The 23,215-nt window shown below is 38.3% G+C and overlaps 1 protein-coding gene across 1 annotated transcript in view; it reads left to right on the forward strand.

Moving 5' to 3' along the window:
* atf6b (activating transcription factor 6 beta) overlaps window positions 1–23,215 on the forward strand; it is a 96,599-nt gene that overhangs the window by 45,739 nt on the left and 27,645 nt on the right. The window contains 8 exon segments of the mRNA XM_051920274.1: window positions 3,231–3,293; window positions 3,585–3,682; window positions 7,767–7,932; window positions 11,805–11,969; window positions 12,290–12,534; window positions 14,736–14,918; window positions 15,919–16,013; window positions 16,199–16,405. Coding sequence (XP_051776234.1) covers window positions 3,231–3,293; window positions 3,585–3,682; window positions 7,767–7,932; window positions 11,805–11,969; window positions 12,290–12,534; window positions 14,736–14,918; window positions 15,919–16,013; window positions 16,199–16,405 — 1,222 coding nt within the window.

A 23,215-nucleotide genomic window follows, 5' to 3' on the forward strand; every position in this document is an offset into this window, starting at 1 on the left:
ATTGGTTTTAGATTAGGTAACTTTTTTTAAACCTTCATTTGCATAGTTTTGGTGATTTTATGGTCACGGTGGTCTTCTATTTCAAGGTCTGGCATGTTGTATATTTATTGATTCCTGACTGCATACCACCATTGTACCAGTGAAAGTCTCTATTTGGGTATTTGTGCTTTTCTGTAAGCTTTAAAGAGCATAATTATTCTCCTCTGATCTCTGTCACTGATAGTGTATTTTTACCTGTCGAACTACCACTCATTAGATTTTTGTTATTTATTGCATCATTCTCAAGAACCGACCTAGGCATTGTATGGCTTCCAGGCCACATCAGGCCCTTTAGCTGCCCCTGACTGGCTCACGTTAGGTCAGTGGGAAATTAGGTATCAGACATAATAATTGCACATAATGCACACAATACAACTGCATTGTTTTTTATTTTGAAGGCGAATGCCATTTTGTTTCGTACCTAATCAGTTTCTGTACATTTGTGCATCTGTGCACATGCCTTCACTGTAATGTGTTGGTGAACTGATGTTTACAAGAAATGTGAGTTAGCTGTCAGTCCTCAAAATTGTCAGCTCACTTTAAAAGAAGAAATTTTGATAAAGAATGTTTGAGTTTTTAACAAGACATATTTACTGAAATCAAAGGTAAAGCGTTGTTCTTAGTTTGTGGAGAACAGATTGCTGTTTTTAAGGATTACAATTTGAATTGTCCTTACGAGACTAAACATGCAGAGAGTTATAAGAACTTGACTGATGCAGAGCAGGCACAGACATCTGAAGTTTTGCTAGCTAAGCTGAAAAAGCAACAAGGAGTTTTTACCAAGCTGTCCACTTCAAGGGACGGAGCAGTCAAGACCAGCTTTGTGATATCCCACAAAATTGCAAAAACCAGTAAGCTTGATGGGGAGTTTATTAAATAGTGTTTAGTGAAATCTGCAATGCATGTTCTCCCCGTGTCTGCGTGGGTTTCCTCCGGGTGGTCCGGTTTCCTCCCACAGTCCAAAGACATGCAGGTTAGGAGCATTGGCAATTCTAAATTGGCCCTAGTGTATGCTTGTTGTGTGGGTGTGTGTGTGTGTCCTGCGGTGGGTTGGCGCCCTGCCCGAGATTGTTTCCTGCCTTGCACCCTGTGTTTGCTGGGATTGGCTCCAGCAGACCCCCGTGACCCTGTGTTTGGATTCAGCGGGTTGGAAAATGGATGGATAGATGGAATCTGCAATGCTAATATGCAATGAGAAAAAAGAAGCATTTGAGAATATGCTCCTCTCAGGCAAACCATCGCCAGAAATCTGGAGCTTCAGCTGCAAAGCAAAGTGGATGAGAGCTGTGATGTCTGTGACACAGCCCAGTTACTCATCTTTGCACATGAGATAAGGATAGACTTTGAGATTATAGAGGAGCTGGCAGCAATACGGTCAATGAAAGGGATGACTACAGGGAGCAATTTGCTCTCAGATGTAAATGCTTGCTCTGACAAGCTAGGACTGAAATGGGACAAAAAGGCAGGTGTTAAAACCGATGGTTGTCCAAATCTGACAGTGAAAAATGTCGGACTTTTGAAGTGGATGCAAGATGAAGTGACTGAAATGAGTCCAGAATAGATTAGATGTTGTGTAAGTTAGTGCTAAAAATAAACCATATTATAGATGTTGTAATTAAAATAATTAACTTCATCAGGGCAAAAGCATTGAATCAGAGACCATTTGTTGCACTTTTAGAGGAGCATGAAACCGAATGTGGTGGCATAGGCTACCACACAGCTGTCAGATGGCTCAGCCTGGGCAAAAAGTTTAGAGAAGTATGAGACCTGAGAGCAGAGATTCAAGAGTTTTGTGAGCTGAAATGCAAGGACATCTCAGAGTTCTCAGATGCTGACTGGTTGGCAGATCTTGCATTTGCTATTGCTGTGACTGCATTATTGAATAAACTAAATACCCAACTGCAAGGCAAGGCCCGATTGAACATGAAATGTACAGCCTGACGAATCTTTTTCATGAGAACATTGCATTTCTTTTCAAGCCTTTGGGTGGGCAACATTCTCACCCACATGCCAATACTGAAACAAGCCACACCATCAGCTGATCACCTCCACAGGTACTCATCCATGTTAGGAGCACTGCATGGTAAGTTTTTGAAGCCATTTGAAGACTTCAAAACAGCTGAGAGTGAAATGCACATGATTTATTCTCTGTTCATTTCCATTGTGTATAATTCACACAGTGATGTTCAGCTCAAACTCATTGACCTGCAGTCTGATACACTACTGACAGAACACTTTAAGTCAATATCATTGCTGGATTTTTATTCTTCTCTGAAAGATGAGAACTTTCCACACTTGAGGAGGCATGCTCAGAAGATATTGGTTCTCTTTGGATCCTACCTACATTTGTGAACAAACATTCTCACTGATGAAATTTAACAAATGCAGATACAGAACCTCTCTCACTGTCAGCTGTCTTTTCGCATATCCAACTCAGACATTCAACCTGAGTTCAGTGCACTTGTGCAAGACCAAGACAGACTAGATTTCCCCCACTGAACAAAACAAATAACTGAAAAACAGCAAATAAGGCAATTAGACTAGAAAAAATTGCAATAGCACTTACTAGTTTTTTGTGTAGTTAATTTAATGCTGTTTTTTGAAATATTGGGAAAGCATAGACATTTTGAAAATTGTATTTGTGAGTGTTATTTATATAGTGATGTAATGATGGTGTTTTACTATGCCTGTTCCATATTTTCATAGTCTAATCATAACATCTCCTCTTACTAGTAGCAGCTAAAATCAAAGCCAAACAGTTTACTGTTTTTTTTTTATATATAAAAATAAATTAATGTGGAGCAGAATTAATTTCAGCCTATTCGTCCAGCCCTCCAAAACAGTCTCTTGGGAGAATTAATTGCTCACCCCTGCTCTATAATCTATAAAGATGCCCTTGTGAACCATCATGTCTGGTGCTATCAATCACACATAGGTCAAAGTCGTTGTATGTCTTGGCAGATTTTCTTTGTTTAAACAGGAAATAAAATCCTGACCATATCTGCATGCTATACAGTATATTATGTATTGAGTTGCAATCACATGATTATCTGTGTGGAGGAGCAGGCAATTAAAATGGCCAGTGAGTTTACATCCACATACACACTTATAATGGGGTAGCGTGATTGGGACTTTGTTTGGTTTTTGACTGTGTGTTTCATTATGTTTTTTTTTTTTTAACCTAATTCCAGAAGACAGTGATCTTTTGAGGGAAAATAATGCTGGACCTTCAGAATTCTTACCTGCAGACATGTGTAAGTACAATGTGTCCTCTATGCTTAGCGAATTAGAAGCAGGCTTTTAACACTGTCTTGCTTGAAGAAAGGCAGTGAAAATTTGTATTGTGTAGATTCTGCAAAAATGAAAAGCGATCATGTGTCTCTGTTCAGCACAAAAGAAAGAGAGCTTTCAAAAGCATCTTAGTGGATGCCCTTTTCAGTAAAACTAGCAACCCTTTGCAAAATCTTAGCTCCATTTTTTTCCCCAAACACACAGTTTTAATTGTGTGCTGTCTTTCTTTCTGACCTGTCAAATCTTTATTGCAGTGATCCAGGTGAAGTCTGAACCTAGCTCCCCAGCCTCCTGTCACAGCTCTGAGTCTTCTATGTCTTCAAACTGTGACTCCTCCAGCTTTTATCAGCAGGTGGGTGTCACATTGAGCTAACTTGGAATGGGAACTGAGCTGGTATCTTCTTACATCTCATGCTCATTGCTAATCCTGTGGTTAATCAAGACTCCAAACTTGATTTATTTAGCAGTAGCCTTCAGGTTTTAGATGGAGTGTGCTCAGTACTTTTATTTGTGTGTGCGTGCGTGTGTGTGTGTGTGCCTGCGTGTGAGTGTCTGTGTGTATATGTTTGTACAGTGTCTATGTATTTTATTTATGTATTTGTTTGTTAAAGCTATCCTTTAATTTGGATTTTATTCAGCAAAGAATAATAAATAAATATATCAAGTGTTCATGGATATAACAGCGTATATTGCTGTAAGTCACAGTGAATATTGCTATATAGATAGAAATATCCCTGTAAACAGAAAGAGCCTGATTCCATAGGCAGTAAGACCAGTGCAAAACTGAAAAATCGTTCATGTAATAATTTCACTTTTCATTTTATGTATCACTCTATAAAAAAAAAAAAAAAAAAAAAAGGCTAGAAAAAAAATTTTTTTGCTCCTTTATGCAACAGTTTTACTAAGTAAGCAAGCATGTCTGGCACCACATGTGTTAATTGTGGCCTCTAGAGGGTGCTATTGAGACAAACTCAAATGTTGCCTGTGAAGCAACACTAAGTAAAAAGAAAATCATCTTCTTCTCCTTTATACAAGAATTTTATTGGGTTGACAAGTATGGCTGTTCTGTACTTCCATATCAGTCAGAATCTACATCTGTTATGCATGCTACCTTACTTATGTTTGGTGTGCGTTCCAAATGGCATCTTCCATCATGCCTCAACTTATTTATTACTCTGGAGCAAGCTCTGTATTAGTGAACACATTGCACATGTGTGTGATGAAGTGAATGTTAGCACAGAAAAATTAATTTTCATTAAGGCAACTTGGATGCTGCCAGCAATGAAGGCAGTTCATAGTTGATCAGTAGTCTGTCACATTTCAATATTATTTATCAAAGAATTGAATAGTTTTATGTCCCCTGCCCTGGGTAATTTACTGAAATTTGCTTACGCCTGTGCATTATATGACTTTAGAATCGGCTTGCTTTATGCATGCTATAAGCTTGGCTAGTAATGTGTAATGATTAGTTGGAGAAGTTGAGGCCAATAGCTGCAGCAAAATCAAAGCATTTGTTATACAACAGATTGAGGGCAATGTGAAAGTCAAGAACATCACAGTGAAATTACCAGTAATGGTATATTTGATAGATGTTATACAGTCTGTGGTCTACATTCACAGCTTTAAGTGACCAGTGAGACCTTTGACCTTCGGGTCTTTATTAGGCTTGGGTAAAAAATTACAATTTTGTAATTAATCGTTATTTTTTGTTTAAACGTTTCAATATCGATTCTTAAAGTCTCAAGATCAATCTTGTGAATCTCTAGCCTGCTCACTTACTATATGTAGTTTTTTTCATCATCTTTGTTTTTGGCATCTGATCCAGTAAATGTTGTTAATGTGCCTGTTAAGGCTTTCTACGGAAAAAAGCACTTTACTACCTTACATAAAATGGTCTGTCCTCCTCAACTGAAATTAGTGCCTAAACTTAAATCAGATGTGTGGAGTTATTACATATTCAAATACTGCGTCAGTAAATAACTGGATAAAAGCAAAGCCATATGTAAGATGTGCAACTCATAATTTAAGTATTGTTGTAACACAACAAATCTGAGAAATCATTTATCCTGACGTCACCCATAAACATAATAATCTCAGTCGACATCCATACAAGTAGAGCCTAAACAGTCTGCACTGGAGACAGCATTTAACTCCAATTTTCCATTTAATTTGCCTTGTGTCCCAAAAAATAGCAGAATCTATAGCAGTTTTTAAACGACTTTATTTAACTTGACTTCTCTGTTTGTTTGTCTGGGTCAAATCTTGCAACTGGTTTTAAAATCACTTTTTGCAAAGCAAATTTCTTTAGATTTTGCATACATGTTCCGTATTGATGACAATGCAGTAATTCATCAAAACCAATGCAATAAAAATATTTTTTTCTTTAACCACAATTTTCATGGTTATATGTGACTAAATAAAATTGTGGGGTGCACATAAATCAATTAATTCATTCAGCTAATTAATATAATAGCTGCTTTCATCATAAAATATAAAAAAACAACAACATTGTAATTCCCCACCATGCTAAACAAATTTCAAAAATTGTTTGATTCAAATAATTTATGTGCGCCCCATGATGTACAGTATGTCACTATGTAGACACCCTTCAAATAAAGTGTTACTGAAATTTTTCACATTATGTTAATGTTCTCTATGCATGTTTAAGTAATCTATAAAAAAGCAGGCACTTCAAATAAATATATTAGTTTACACTATCAATAATCAAGATATCAATATTGAATTGAAATTCGAAAATCGAATTGGGACATCAGTGCTGATACCCAGCTAGTCTTTATAGAGTTGCATGCAAAAAGAGTCAGTTAGCAGGTATCACAGTAATCTTCATATAAATGTCAATGGACAAAAAAGCCTCACAGTGAGCTGCCATGAGAGAAAGGGAGATTGATATCTAACTACTATACTAATAGGAATCTTAAGATCAGGGTGATCCTGCTGTGAGAGCCTTTTAAACACAATCTGTATGTTGTCAAGTGCTTCTACATTTTCATCTTTTCAGTCTTACTAGATGATGTTCTACACTGCCCTTGAATATTATTATTGGTTTCCTGTACAGCCTTTATTCAACAAATGTGTTTTTTTTTTGCTCATACTGAAATAGGAAGTGATGCATAAAGTCCTTTTTAATTTTGCTTACTAACAATCACTATATTTTATAAATGTAAGACCAATCAGTGAATTTATCCAGTGCATTTAATTTTCTAATATTATTTTACTGTCCTCTTTTTTCCATTTTTTTACTTCAGTTATGTAATGATTACCTATATAATTTATATTTTACTTTAACTGTTGTATTTTTTGCTATGTATTATTTTAATTTTTTTGTGATGCACTGAATGGTTGCCCATGATCAAGACATTTTCTTGCCAGCTGTAATTTGTAAAGGTTGCACTGTATGCCTTGTGATGGTGTTCACTATAGGAAAGATGCTATATAAAGTTAATGTTCTTTGTTTGATAGAGATTATTTTGCAAGATGCAAGAAACTGGATTTCAAAATAAAGCAAGATCAGTATGAAGTAGATCAGCAGTATCAGTTTGGGCTGCACAATAATAATGCTGATTTTCTGTCTAGTTCTTCTGATAAGTGCATCATTTTTAACAGAGACGACCAGACCTCCTTATTAAGAGCAACAGTGTCAAGGTCCTCCTGGCAAATTCCCAGACTGTCAGGTCAGCTGAGAATTGTAATAAACCTGGTCTCCCCATTGTCTGCCACTTAAAAGTAAGAATGTACTATAACTGGTGCTATACAAATGGCATTCAGCAGTGGCAGAACCACATGAAATACTCTTGGGTAGGCTGTCACAATCCTTATTTATAGGTACATGTTTCGGCAAAATTAGCAATTTCCTACAACCTCTAAAATACATATAGAAATACAAGAGGTTTCTTCTTCTCTACTGCTTGTTGGAGTCTTCTATCTGGCAACTCAGCATAGGCTTGTCAAGGAGGCTGAGAAGTGTAACTGAAATGCACAATGTACAGAAGGTTTTGACCCTGCCATCCACTCCGTATTGAGGGACACATTGGCAAAGAAACCACAATATGGATCTGAATTAGTATTTCTGGATGGATTTTATTCATACCTGCATCATTGCTGTTGCTAATTTTGTCAGTCACTGCAGTGACCCAGTCCACCCAAATGCATTCTGTATGTGCAAACCCTCCAATCACTTCCCCTCTATCAGATCAATTAATGAAGGGTAAACATCTACTATACCATATCTAAGTATCTCTGAGATATGTAGGCTCCTTCGCTATAGTTTCTGAACAAAAGATCTGAAATTCAAACTTTCAACTAAATGTATACACATACAGACATTCAGGACGTAATGTATAGATGATTATCTTTAATATTTTAATTTTAGGTGAGGTAAACACAATTATGTTATCCTTTCTTTCTTTCTTTTCCAGGGTGTAAATGGTGAAAGTGCAGTGACTGTCCTAAAATCTGAGAACCCCCCAACGCCACCCTACATGTTTGGAGACATCTTATCTCCTCCTCTGAGCACAGTTCAGATTACCATACCACCAAAATTGGAAGGTGTGACTACAGGTCTGCTCAATCACACAGTCCCAGGTATGATTCTTCTCTGTAAATAGTGGACAGTAGAATAAATACATCTTGTATGTGGGAGGAAAAAGATGTAACCACATTCATCAGACATAAAGGTCACTAGGTAAGTTTCTGCCAGCCCCTGTAATGCCTGCAGTTGATGCAAGAAAAGAACCCAGCCAGTCGTACAACATGCTGAAATCTAGACACTTACACTGGAGCATATTAATGTCAACACTGAGCTTTTGAAATCATGCAAATAAACAAGAGTCCATTGAGGATTATAATGAAGACATACAGACTCCTTGCAGTGAAGTTGTGACTTAGCAGCATCTTATAGTGCACTGGTATGTTACCAGGCATTATACAGTATGTATAAAAAGTCCAGTTCTGTTTGTTTGGCTCTCTGGCCAGGCAAGTCAGCAACAGTGCATGTTTTACTTGAATGCTCCCCTGAACACACAGCTGCACCAGAATACAAACACTGAGAGGCTGTCTGTTGCATTATGAGAGGCCAGTTCTATAGAAAACATATTGCAAGTGTTTGAAAAGTGTGTGAGTTTTTGTTTGTCTCTTTTGTTTTAGTGCATCTTAACTAAAACTAAACCCATCAAGAAATATGAAAATGATGTTCAGGTCAGGCATTTTCACTTTAGACCACTGAATAGAAAGTATAGAAAGTACAAAAACTATCCGTGCCAAAAATGTTACAAATAACATTACGGAAAAAAACAATAACTTGGATGTTGAGCTTGCTTTTTATACTCGCAGGTTGTCATTCCCAATTGTGCTTGGCACAAAATCAAATGGAACCCTCCCTTGGTGTGTTGTGGGAAATACAGTGGGGCAAAAAAGTATTTAGTCAGCCACCAATTGTGCAAGTTCTCCTTCTTAAAAAGATGGGAGAGGCCTGTAATTTTCATCATAGGTATACCTCAACTATGAGAGACAAAATGAGAAAAAAAAATAAAGAAAATCACATTGTCTGATTTTTGAAGAATTTATTTGCAAATTATGGTGGAAAAAAAGTATTTGGTCAATAAAAAAAGTTCATCTCAATACTTTGTTATATACACTTTGTTGGCAATGACAGAGGTCAAACGTTTTCTGTAAGTCTTCACAAGGTTTTCACACACTGCTGCTGGTATTTTGGCCCATTCCTCCATGCAGATCTCCTCTAGAGCAGTGATGTTTTGGGGCTGTCGCTGGGCAACACGGACTTTCAACTCCCTCCAAAGATTTTCTATGGGGTTGAGATCTGGAGACTGGCTAGGCCACTCCAGGACCTTGAAATGCTTCTTACGAAGCCACTCTTTCGTTACCCGGGCGGTGTGTTTGGGATCATTGTCATGCTGAAAGACCCAGCCACGTTTCATCTTCAATGCCCTTGCTGATGGAAGGAGGTTTTCACTCAAAATCTGACGATACATGGCCCCATTCATTCTTTCCTTTACACGGATCAGTCGTCCTGGTCCCTTTGCAGAAAACCAGCCCCAAAGCATGATGTTTCCACCCCCATGCTTTACAGTAGGTATGGTGTTCTTTGGATGCAACTCAGCATTCTTTCTCCTCCAAACACGACGAGTAGAGTTTTTTCATCTGACCATATGACATTCTCCCAATCCTCTTCTGGATCATCCAAATGCTCTCTAGCAAACTTCAGACGGGCCTGCACATGTACTGGCTTAAGCAGGGGGACACGTCTGGCACTGCAGGATTTGAGTCCCTGGTGGCATAGTGTGTTACTGATGGTAGCCTTTGTTACTTTGGTCCCAGCTCTCTGCAGGTCATTCACTAGGTCCCCCCGTGTGGTTCTGGGATTTTTGCTCACCGTTCTTGTGATCATTTTGACCCCACGGGGTGAGATCTTGCGTGGAGCCCCAGATCGAGGGAGATTATCAGTGGTCTTGTATGTCTTCCATTTTCTAATAATTGCTCCCACAGTTGATTTCTTCACACTAAGCTGCTTACCTATTGCAGATTCAGTCTTCCCAGCCTGGTGCAGGTCTACAATTTTGTTTCTGGTGTCCTTTGACAGCTCTTTGGTCTTGGCCATAGTGGAGTTTGGAGTGTGACTGTTTGAGGTTGTGGACAGGAGTCTCTTGTATTGATAACGAGTTCAAACAGGTGCCATTAATACAGGTAATGAGTGGAGGACAGAGGAGCCTCTTACAGAAGAAGTTACAGGTCTGTGAGAGCCAGAAATCTTGCTTGTTTGTAGGTGACCAAATACTTATTTTCCACCATAATTTGCAAATAAATTAAAATAAATGCAATTTTCTGGATTTTTTTTTCTCATTTTGTCTCTCATAGTTGAGGTATACCTATGATGAAAATTACAGGCCTCTCTCATCTTTTTAAGTGGGAGAACTTGCACAATTGGTGGCTGACTAAATATGTTTTTGCCCCACTGTACTTGTCTGTACTTCTCATAGTAGGTGGCACAAGTCAGTGGCAATTTGGAATGCATCATTTACTTCATTGTTTGCCTCAGTATTATTTTTACTCAGATTGTGGAAGTATGGAAATATTATATGAAATGGGGGGAATACATCATGCTGAGTTACTGTATGAAAGTCAGCAGTTATTCAGGTGTGCAGAGTAAATCTTTCTTTCATTAAGAGAGACACATGGCTGAAAAGACCTCATTAAGTATCCTTTATTTCGCTTAGCTGGTTCATAGGAACATCAGTGGATGTGGCTGAGGCTTAGTTTTCATGATGCTAGATACTGTGTGTTACCTCTCTTACTCTCATCCCCTCCTAACAGCTGTATAACTAGAAGAGTAGTTCTTTAGGGTACAATCCCCACACCATGAATTGTGGTTTAAGTGATAAGCCAACAAGAAATGAAAATTAAATTCCAATGTAACATCGTCTTTTAGCTTTAGCTGTAGATCAGTAATCTTCAAAACAGAGGTTTAGAATCACTGTGGCAGTTGTAGTCCAAGGTAATAACACATACTGAAATAAGTACATGACATCTTAGATCTGGAGAGCAGCATTCTCTCATGTAAATATCAGTGTCCATTTAGAGCTGTGTTTTCTGTTTCTGCTTTGGCACCCGCTCACTCATTTTCAAATACTAAGAAAGACTGAAGAAAGGTGGTTCATGTGCTTCTTTTTCCTGCTTACTATCACAGAGTTCTTCTAAAAGGGCTTTGTAAATTCATGCCATGCACTCTGTACTGTGGAGGCTGGCGGGCAAGATGATAGGCCATAGTGCTACCAAGCTGCTTAATGGCTCTATATTCAGGCTGACCTCATGCTTTGGTATGTTCAGCAGTGTCCTGTCATCTCATCATTTGTTGTTCGTTATCAGTGAGATGACACCTGCTTTCAGATTGACACAGAGATGAGCTTGTAGATGTTGTTGTTTTTCGTATCATAACAGAGTTGGACAGTTGGACTGTGAACATGAGTGCAATCTGGGACTGCCATTCTGGGGCTGTCATTCTTATTGTTTCTATCATATCAGCCTCTGCAAAATTGTTTCACACCACACAGATGTCGCTGCTCTTCTTTTTATCCTTGTCATGTCTCCTTGTTGATCATTTTCCCTATACAGTTCTCCGTAAGAAAGACTCAAAACCTGAGACATGTTGTGCTTCATTAGTGCGCAAAAGTTTTTGATTAAGGCAAAGATCATGGTTGTAGACCCAAGTGGTTTCAAGTAAACACATGAGATACTGACAACAACCCTTAGCATTTGCTATATTTAGATTTCAGTTTGTGCAATTCTGATTATTTACCAACCTTTGCTGATAAAAGATTTCTTTCTACACTACTATATGTACATTGTTGCACTGCTTACTGAAACAAAATACTGTGTTTATGGTACAAATAGTGTATTTTGCAGTCTGGAGTCAGCATCTGGTGTTTTTAAATGTTTTGCAGCCCAGCAGACCACAGCAACACTGAAAGCTAGCAGCATATTAAAAAGCAAACCAGCAATCCAGCCCAAACCAGTATGCGTTACTACAATCCCTGTGACTCAGACTAGTAGCCCAACCAAGACCATCATCTTGCAGTCTGTGCAGGCTATGGACCAGTCATTACCAGGTAAAAGTAGCAACAGAATTAATGCTGACTAGCTTTTTGTGGAACACAGAGACCTTCATGTTCTTAAGTGTTTTAGAATGTTTTTTTTTATTTGTATTATGGATGCTGAAGAAGCTGATGCAGGCAAATGTATTGTAGGATTAGATCTTTGTTTCAAACTTTCCATTATGTTTATTTTCTGTTTGTTCTAATGATTCCTCTTGTTTACCTCCAATTTTTTTTTGTTATTATCTACCATTTTCTGAGAACCAGTTAGTTGCTTCCATGTCAAAGTGATATATAGAAGTATTCTGACTGTTTTCTTCCCCCACCATTTTCAGTTTCAGGCCAGTCCATGATGCTTGCACAGTCAGACCTGCTCCATTTGGGTCCTGTTCCCAGCATAATTAAAGTAGAACCTTCATCTCCGGCCAGTAACATAACTGCTGTCAGTGGTGTAAGTGGTAGCAGTCCAGCCACAACATTTACTAGTAGTAATCTCCTCTCAGGGCCATCCAAAACAGTGAACAGCAAACCCATCATTCCTGCACCCAGTCATGGTGGCGTCAGCTCTGGCGACATTGATGTAAGTTTTGTTTTATTTTTTGTTTTTTTTTTAAATGTCAGAGCATTAACTGATTTTGATTGAAAAATCTTTTACTTTCATGCCATTGTCTCCTACTTTTTTCTGTGTTTCACATATATTAGTATCAATTTATACATTTAATCATACAACATAACATAATTTGCAAGGATTTTTTAAAAAATAGAATCACAAGACTAAGAAGTAAATCAACAAACATTTCCTGTGGTTAACAAGGTACAAGGCTTTTAATCTTATGGTAAATACCAGACTGGAAAGAATGGAGCTTTGCTTATGTGATGCCAGATTCAGCAGTAAAAAAGTCTCACTGATTGACTTATTTAATGTGAGCTACTCCCATGTTACACATTTCCCAAAAATATATGGCTGTGATTTGGTGTGCAGATGAACTCCAGTCTTCACCATGGACTCAACATGTGACCCTGACCTGGTCATTTCATGTTCCAGTGACAGAAAAACAGAAACCGCATTATCACACAAATTGCTTTCAGTAAATAAATGTAAATCTGAAAAGAGCAAATAGAAAATGCTAATGCAATATAGTAGGGTAATGTGCACTTTTGTGTTCTTGTCCAGCAGGGGGCAGTGCAACATCATGGTTGCTTCGTAAAGAACTTGACCTTTTTGTTGCAATGTAAATGATTCTTTTCTTTCTGGTCTCTGGTACTATTTTAAGAAAACAAGAACTGTCAGTGGCCAGGCCTCATTACTCTTTCTCTGGATCCAAGCAGCAAAACATGACATTTACTCAGGAATTTTGGCTAACTAGTTGTTTCATTGGAGTAAAAACAAAAAAAGAAAAACACTATTGCTGTTGACTGGATGGTTGTTCTTATTGGTGATCTGGCTTCATTTTGTTATTATTAAGATGCGGTTTACTGACTGGGAGAATATTACTAATCTTTCTATGCAATTATTTTAATATTTTTTTAAAGACTGCTGTCTCATTAAGCTTTCCAGTTCTGGCCACTCATTTTGATATTTGAAAATTTAAACTGTGTAGATAATATTTTCTTACTGATCCTGTTCAATGGTAGGAAACTGATTGTTTGGGATTGTATATTTTTAAAATTCATGTAGTTTTTTTTTTATTTTTATTTTACCTAGGGTGGTAGATGTTCGTTAGTGTGTACAAAAATTTTTAAAGACCACAAAGGTTCAGAAAAAAGAGTTTCTTGTCTTAATAACAAGGCATCACTTATTTCTGGCAGATGGCAGTTTATGAGTTACGATATGCCTGTGTTTCTCAGTTTTTTTTTTGTTTCTTCCAGAGGCAGTTTCCAGTTTATCTTAGCACTGAGTGCAATTGCAAGAATTTACTTATTTGATATAAAGAGGAAAATAAAAAAAAAAATAGCAGAACATCAGTCCATCCATTCTTTTATTTAACATAGTTAATCTAATGTTAGAGTTGTGGTGAGCCAGAACCTGTTATGGCAGGACTGATCCTTGGGTGTAGTGCTAGTTCATTACAGGACATACTTCACACGTGGGGCTAGTTTAGTATTGCAGATTAACCTGGTAGAAATAAATGTGATGGAAAAACCAAAGTAATGTACTCAAAAGAAAGCTTGTATAGACTCACAGTAGTCATGCAAACTCCACCCAGGCAGTGAATGGGCCAAGATGCAAGCCTGGTATTCTGGTGATATGAGACGGCAGCACTAACCACTGTGCTCACCCATTTATATCACATTGACTTACTAATCAATTTGCTGTTTTTATTAGATCAGTAAGTAAGCGAAGAATTGGTCTTGTGCTTTTCTGTACTGATTGACATTTCCAAGCACTTTACAGAACTCTAGTAGATTTATTTGAATGTATTTAAATGGGAGGATTTGCAGCTTAATTGATGTAAGGTAGTCAGTTGAAGAAACTGATTTGAAAAGCTTGTGGTCTACAGCCCAGTTCCTTAGTGACTAGGCCGCACTGTCTACATAATGCAGTTTCACTTCATTGATAAGCAAGAGTCTTGTTGGTATAAATACATTAAAAATCGGTCCACCTTTGCCATTTTCTTTCATTTTTACTATCACTTCTGTATGGTATATAAAATCTATTTTCACTACATTGTTTTGAATCATGTGGTCATTTGTGAAAATGAATGATCCACTGAAGCCTGCACTTTGAACATTTATGTGGTGTTCTGACTACTTTCCACACCCTGTTATGTGCGATGACAGATGAAGGTGCTAAAAAGACAGCAGCGCATGATCAAGAACCGGGAAAGTGCTTGCCAGTCAAGGAAAAAGAAGAAGGAATACTTACAGAGCCTAGAGAGTAAACTACAGGAGGCGCTGTGTGAGAATGAGAAGCTGAGGAAGGAGAATGCATCTTTAAGGAAGTTACTAGAGTCTGTTAATGAGGTGAGTCAAAGACTGGATGTTAAAGTACATGTGTTCATTATCAAAGGTGAGGCATTCAAGATAGATCAGTGCTGGGACACAGTGTGCAAAAAAATGGTCCTCCAAAGTATTGACTTCTTAAAAACTTCTGTTATAACATTCTCAAACATAATCAATCCAGTTCAGGATTTGTAGTTGGAGTCTATCCTAGCAACATTTGGAATCAGCCCTCCACTGGGCATTTACTCACCCATGTAACAAGTTTAGGAGCACCAGTTACCCAACATGCATACCTTTGTAATACACAAGGAGAACTTGTAAACTCTACATGGACTGCAACAGGAGTGGGATTTGAAAACTGTTTGAAACACTGCAGCACCATGCTTATATGGTGTTTCCATTTAGTAAAACTTTTGTAAAATAAATTGTATGTGCTCACTTACTTTGTTCTAAACTGTGTTTATTATTTATAATGTAATGTTTACATGTATACAGACTGGGAATGTAAACAAAGGAAGCGACACTAATACAAATGTAAGAATGATAAAATGAAGGCCTACCTTCTTATAGCGAACAGCGTGCTTATGAGCTTTCTCATTAATGAGGCAGCTGGTCACGTACTCAAATTTCCACAAAGCTCCCAGTAATTTCTAATGCTACTTCAGTTTGGCTACCAAATTCTTTTTCTGTGACGCTGAGCTCTAGTTATTTTTGACCTATGGTAAGCACACTAAAGGCTTAATCCAAGCAAACTCTGTCACTCAGATGTTCTTTGTATAGCACCTTTCACAAAGCCTAAGCACTTCAGAATTCTTGCATTTTTTGTTGGAACCATATGGTTCAAAGTACATAAGATCAACATACTGCAATGCCCACTTCCCTGGTGAATATGTATGAATATGGTGGTTAAAGAACATGACTATAGAAAAAAGTAAGCAGGGCATAATTGATTGGGTATTAAAAGTATGTGTCTCTTTCAAGTAAAAGGATGACATTGAATTGCTCTGTATCTTTTCCACAGGGCACTGATGTCCGACTTGGTTTTGCTAACAACAGGAAAGCAGTGTGTGTCATGGTAGTCCTGTTGTTCATCACTTTTAGCTTTGGACCTGTGAGGTTGGTCTTTTCCCTATTTAACATTTTATCTTAGAGCATAACATCTAAAGCATAACATCTTAGACCTGCGAAGTGGCTAGATATCTACCCATTGTGCCCATTTCCTTTTCACCATGCATCTCATTTTAGTTAAAGTGGCATTTAGTCCTTCATGTTGTCATGGTTCTACTTTTTTTTATTTTAAGAATCACAGATAAAACCCTGGAACCATCAGCACCAGTAGGAACAGGACCTTTGAAAGGACGGCGTCTTCTGGAATTTTATCCAGACCAAGAAGCACATTTTAATAATAACCTGGAAAGAGAAAAGGAAGCAGAACCTATACGTATGAAAATGCGGCGAGAGACTGAAATGGACATGAAAGCCTCTACCAGACGCAGTGTCCATTTCAGGTAACAGAGTATGCTACATTGGCTGTCTAAATTCAAAAGGGTGGGGTATACAGTGATGGCAATCAAAGCTGGACTTGAATAGGTTAACATATGCCAGCTTACATTGAGCAGTGTCTTTTATCCTCCCCTTTCTTGCTGTTTGCCTTTGCTTAGGAATCCAGGCATGATAAGCTTTCAAGTGATTTGTTTACTGTTTGCCCACATCTAGCATCATGGTTTCCAAGGAGATGGACTGATAGCATGCAATGCTGCATTATACTTCAAATGTGAATTAGGTGAAGGAGGGGTGGAGGAACTGTAAAGCTGGACATCTCAACTTGGGTGTTCGCTTACAATTTCTCTGTCTGGTAGGGAATGCCTTATTTTTTCAATGTAAGGGGAGACGTATGCTTTATGTGAGATGCTCTATACAGGGAAATGCCAGCAACTGGTAATTATAGTGTAGGCCTTTGTCTCCTAAACCATCAGGCTGAAGTTTTTTGTTTCAAAGCTTTATTTCTTTTACGGTGTAGTGCTGATATAACATGGGTGTGTTCATGCTCATTGTCACTTTCTAAGATCAGATTTTTTCAGGTGTTTGACAGTGAATACAAATCCCAGAAAATCCCATTTATTTATTTATTTTTTCCTCAACAAAGCTTAATTCAGCAAGAATAGAGTGAGCATAATTTGTTCATTTTTGCTAACATGTTATGGCAGTACTGATTGAGAACCATGAGTGGCTTGTGACTTAATGGGATGTAAATATGTGAATGTGTAAGAATTTCTATGTGCTAAGTAAAACTAGATATTTATTACTGTTGTTTTTTGAGAATTGTGCTATGCGTGATGGCATTGTGGTAGTTTTATTTTTCTATTTCTTTCCTCCCACACATATCAGTATTAGTTACATTCAGTTCTTTCCTGCTATGACCATTAAACTCTGTAGGTTGTTCTGCATCCTATATGATTTGCTGATATTATTTATAGAATGTTGGTCGGCTGGCAGCTCATGTTGGCGCTGTAGTCTATGTTAAACAACTGTCCTGGTTTGTAGTATAGCCATATTCAGATCTCTTACTACTTAAATTTTGGATTCTGTTGAATGGCAATTCATTTGTGCAGCAGAAAGTGATTTTAGGCCTTCCACCTATTCATATGTGGTAACATACAACTGACAGAATATTTTTGTCCCCACATACTCAGTGTTTTTTGCATGGTTTTTAAAACTATATACTCCTGCTTCCCTCCCACATCCCCAGAGAAATGTTGGTTAGGTTAATTTTGAATTCAAAATTGGCACTGTGTGAATCTGAGTCTGAGTCCAAGTATAAGTATATGGCTCGGCATTGGAATGGACTAACATCTTGTTCAGGGTCTGTTCCTGTCCCACACGTAATGCATAATAATGCATAATTCCCTGCATAATATTGATTGAGGTGGATTTAACTCTTAGGATGGTGGGTTAGAAAGGCTTTGTGTACACAGTCTCAAAGTTATGATGTCATCAGTGTTCCAACTAAGACATAGTGGCGTGCAGAAACTTTAAGGTTTCTTTATTTAGTCATGTTTACACAAGAAAACATGAAATTTGCCTTCTCAGTTGCATCTAATAACAGACAGAATGAAATAAAACAAACAAATAGAAACAAGACAGGTTAAGGTAAGGCAGTTAGATAATGCATATTTACACCAAACAAAAAGGTTACAGGATATCTATATCAAAAGCTTAATCATTATCTCCGATATTTCTTATTGAAAAGTTGAATGGCACAAGGAAGAATGGAATTTCTGGAGTGATTTGTGTGGGTTTTCAAAGAAACTACCCTTCCTGATTTACTGAAGTTTAGTTCTTAATTTAATGGATGTCTGTCATCAGTTGAGATGATTTCCAGTTTCTTTAACATTGCCCTCTGACACACTAGTAATGTGCTGGAGCTTTTTTTGAGTTTTGGTTTGTCAGACTATTAAACCAGGCAATGAAACTGAATATGATCACAGACTGGATCAGATAAAAGGACAACATGAGGTCCTTGTCTACTTTAAATAGTTTGAGATTATGGAGGAGAAATAAGTGCTGGTTGCATTTAGAGAATATTTTTTTTGTATTAGTATTCCAGTTAAGATTGTCATCTAGGTACGTTCCTAAGTATTTATATTCAGTCACTATTTCTACCTCCTCCCCCAGAACAACAATAGGTGAACATATAGGTTTCTGTCTCTTAAAATCTAATTTCTTTGGTCTTTTTTACATTCAGAGTGAGAGAGTTTTTATTGCACCAGTTTACCATACAGTCCACTTGATTTAGACAGTGGCTTTCATCCACCCCAGATATTCATCCTATGAGCATGGTGTCATCAGCATACTTGATAATGGAGCAGTGGTCATTGTTCTGTCTCAGGTCACTTGTGTACAAAGTAAACAGTAATGGTGATAAGACACACCCCTGCGGACTTCCTGTATTTGAATGAATGACTATTGAAAAAGTGTCCTGTACTTTGAACGATTTAAAAGAAAATCCTGAATCCATAGTGTAATAAATGGGTTTACATTCATACTGTTCAATTTCCCAATCAGTATTTGAGGCTGTATGATATTGAACGCTGAAGAAAAATCCAAAAATAGTGCTCTGACATATGAACCAGGCTGATCAAGAAAGGTGTAGATTTGATGTAAGATAACAAGCAGAGCATCTTCCACACTTCTGTTTACACATTAAGCAAATTGATTGTTGTCTTGAAAAGACTTTGTCTCTGTCATTAAAATGTTTTTCATCAAATGTTCAAAGCATTTCATTGGGATAGAGGTAAGTGCCACTGGTCTGTAGTCATTTAAACAGCTTGGCCTAGAAACCTTCGATACTGGGGTAATGATTGAATGTTTCTACAGATTAGGTACAGCACCACAGGTCAGAGACCAGTTAAAAAGCAAATGAAAAAGTGGAGAGAGCTGTTTAGAGCAAGACTTTAAGAGCCGACCTGAAACTTAAATGATTCCACCCTTTTCATGATAGCCATATTTATAATCAGAGATGTAGTAGGAAGGGGTATCTTCATAAATACACCAACATTTCCACTGGAGAAAGAGCGTTCAGGTCAAGGATTTTTGAGGGTATACCCACTTGTCCGATGTACCTCCGTACACTATGGTATTCTGTCCCCAACTGTGATTGGGCTTATCAAAGTTGTGTAATTAGGAAACTGCACCAATTAAATACACATAGGTCCTTCTATTAGAAGCTTTCTTGATTATTCTTTTGTGTTCTTTAATACTTAACTAGCCAACCCGTGGCGTAGCATATGCTGCATAATTATGTATTGATGGGTGAACACTTCCAGAACGACACAGTTGTCCAAATGGGGTGGGTTTGTGGATACCACTGTCAGTGAATGAAAAGATAGACCTCTGGAGAGAGCAACATATAATTCCGTGACTGAAAGCGGGATCGTCTGTGACGAAGAAGGCCACGCTGGTGAAAGTTACTTCGTCGGTAGGGATAACTGTCAGAACTTGTAGATTAAGGTGTAGCGAGTCTTCGTTGTTGACGCTTAATATAGCTTGCGTACTGAGATGTTCCGGAGTCACAGTTGAGAAACACTTTTTTAATGTCTTTTAAGCACAGGGGAAAAAATGAACATGTGAAACATCCGTAATGTAGTAAGCCACCAAGAAAAGTAACATTGCAACAATGCTATCTACGACCCGATCTCTGTAAACAGAAGTGAAAACAAAATCGAGCCCGGTGTATTCTTTAACTGCCTTGTGGCGCTGTAGTAGTGCTGCTGCTTTGCAGTAAGGAGACTGTGGCAGATTGTGGTTTCGCTTCCCGGTTCCTCCCTGTGTGGATAGCGCTTTGAATACTGAGAACACCGCTATATCAATGTAACGAAGTATTAACAGGAAGTTGTCTTCGTGTAATAGTAAAAGGCAAATTATCCGCGACAAACTGTTTTACACGCTGCATACCAACCCGCTGCGTATTATACGCCACATAATCACGCCGCTTTTTAAATGTTTTTAAGCAGAGGGAAAAAAATGAACATTTGCAAAATCCGTAACGCTGCTTTCAGTAAGTACAATGCACACGCGTTTAATTTGTCGGCCACTTTTTGCCAGCCGTCTTTTCTGGTTTGGGCTGCTTTTGCAGTGTTACCGCTTGTGCATATTAAATTTTGAAATCCTTCGAGTAACTAACTAACTAACACCAACCCACCCACACACACAGCTTGTGTGAAACAAATGCGCCCGTACTTTCATAATTTTGTTGCAGCCTATAGTGGAGTCAGGCACAGAGAAGGTCAGCTGCTGAGAGAGCGTCTCGACTGTTGCAGGGCCTGCATCGGTGAAGCAGGTGAGACGCTAATGAAACAGAGGCACAGGGCTTATTGGTTTTTAAAGACTGCTTCCTTCATTGTGTTTTAACCCCAGTTTTAAAGGATTGTTTTAAGGATCCCATGGGATACCCCTCGCAAACTGTTTTAGACGCTGCATTCAGCAATTCACATCCACGACAAACATGCCTCTTCTTACATGGTCCTGCTTTGGTGGGCGGGGAAACGTTTTCCATGTTCCTGCAGGACCATCTAAGAAGACACATGTTTGTCGCGGATGCGGTGGACGCGAGCCGGGGAGTAAAGAGTGTTGGTGGGCGGGGAAACGTTTTCCGTGTTCCTGCAGGACCATCTAAGAAGACGCATGTTTGTCGCGGATGCAAATTGCTGTATGTAGCGTGTAAAATAGTTTGCAATGTTGCACGCGGTCGTGCGTTGTAACCGAAAAGTCAACGTGGCTCAGAGCTGCATGTGGACTGTAGCACAGACAAACAGAAATGACGGCGTGTTTTCCGAGGCGTCGTGTCCGAGTTGGTGGGCGTGGCTCTGCAAGTTTTCGTCATATCCAATGGTCTTAGAGTTGGTGGGCGTGGCTCCTTCCTGCGTACTTTCATGGTTGTGGGCATGGCTCCTTCCTGCGTGCTTTCATGGGTGTCTTGCCCGCTCTGGCGGCGGCTTAGAGAATTATATATATAGATACAGTTTTTGTCTAAATTAAACATTCTTGGCTGAAATCTCACCACTGTCCGCTATCATTGTCCAACTTTGAAGTGAACAGAGTAACCTGTTGAATGTAGTCATTGATGCATATATTTCAAAGTTGTTTGTCTGTGTTACAATAAAATCATAAATTAATCAAAAGCAATAATGGTATTTATATAAATAAGATTAATGTCTTCTCTATTTCATTAGTAAAATATGTGATTTGGAGACATATATGCAGAAGCGAGTGACATGAATCTGCCTTTATCAATGATCCCACCATTCTTGAGCCTCAAAGCATTCCAGTGATACATAGTTGTCTATGATTGATCATTCATACTACATGTCACAGCTGTGTATAAAAGGTGTGTGTGTGGCTGCTCAACTTTATGCAATGTTGTGCAGAAGCTTCTTTGCGAGTGCATGTGGATTGTTTGGTTGATGTGAAGACTTGAAGTTTGTACAAGAGAAATGTCGTCTTCAAACATTTTTACAGTTTAAATTTCATGGATTCAGTTACCATACCCAGATTCTGTCTGCGGTATGTTCTCCTTAAGTTAGTTGTCTGAACAGTGCTTTTCTGATTTCAACTTAAGAGTATCTGCAACATTTCTTGGCATACTAGTGAGTACTATTACGCTGTACCTTTGCTTCTCGAAGTTTCACTTGAGAACTCCCTGCCTCAATCAAGTGTCACTGTATCATACCCTTTGCATTGCAAGGTTGTGAGTACATGACAAAGAGGAGAGAAAAAAAGGTTGTTTCAGTTACTGACTTGTTCGTAATGTAATTCCTTTCTCGTCCAACCCATCCACCAACAGTATCAACAATGTCATGCAATACTTTTATTATGTTTCTAATCCTGTATACTTCTAGCAGAAAGGAGCAAGATTACATACATCGTAAAATCGAAGATTGGCCATTGGAAGGTTACTGCAAGTGTTTGGTGGTGGGAGGGCAGCTTATACCGTGAATTAGTCTCATGTGCTTGAAACCCAGCTACGGCCACCTGTGACCCAAACGTAATAGAGAAACATTGGTTTATGTGTCTGTCTGTGTGTGTGTGTGGGGGGTATTTGTGTGACTAGCTCCAGGGCCATGGCCTGGGCTGTTTCCTGCCCCGCACACAGGACTGCCAGGAAAGGCAATGTCCCCACCCCTGTAACCCAGCACTGGAAGAAGCTGATATGAAAATGTGCGTATGTACTTAGTTTATTCCAGACATGAAATGCAAGAGCACAATAAACAAATGTGAGGCAGCTGCAACAGAAGGCAGGAGAATATGTTTGAATTATATCACAAACATGCCAATCTGTTATACAAAATGTAAGGTTTTCCTGTGCCAGGTAGTAAACAGAAATTGTTTCAAGCACTGGCATGAAAAATAATTTTGAAAGTAAAGGTTTGAAGGTCATTATACGTACACACAGCTTTTGAATTATGTACTGTATAGTGTGTGTGTGTAAAAAATATATATGTATATTTTTCTAAATAATAAAGCAAATATTTAACTGCAACTGCAATATTTGTTTTGAGAGATTGTTTAGGTGCAAGAGACTAAATGTTTCCAAAAAGGGGGACACCTTATGCCAAGCAGTATAACTTTGCAATGCTATGGTATATGACATCTAAACTCGGTATAATAAAGGTAGCTAAATTTGGACAAAAAAGAAGCTTGATTCCAGGGTTGTGCATCATGAAATGTCTTTGTTGCATATTGTAAAATTGTAAAAAAAAAAATTTTTTAAGAGAAATCCCTAAAGCAGAGGTTTTTCTGTGTTTTGTTTAGTTGATATT

This window comes from Erpetoichthys calabaricus, chromosome 1 (genome assembly GCF_900747795.2).
Source record: "Erpetoichthys calabaricus chromosome 1, fErpCal1.3, whole genome shotgun sequence".
Lineage (NCBI taxonomy): Eukaryota > Metazoa > Chordata > Cladistia > Polypteriformes > Polypteridae > Erpetoichthys > Erpetoichthys calabaricus.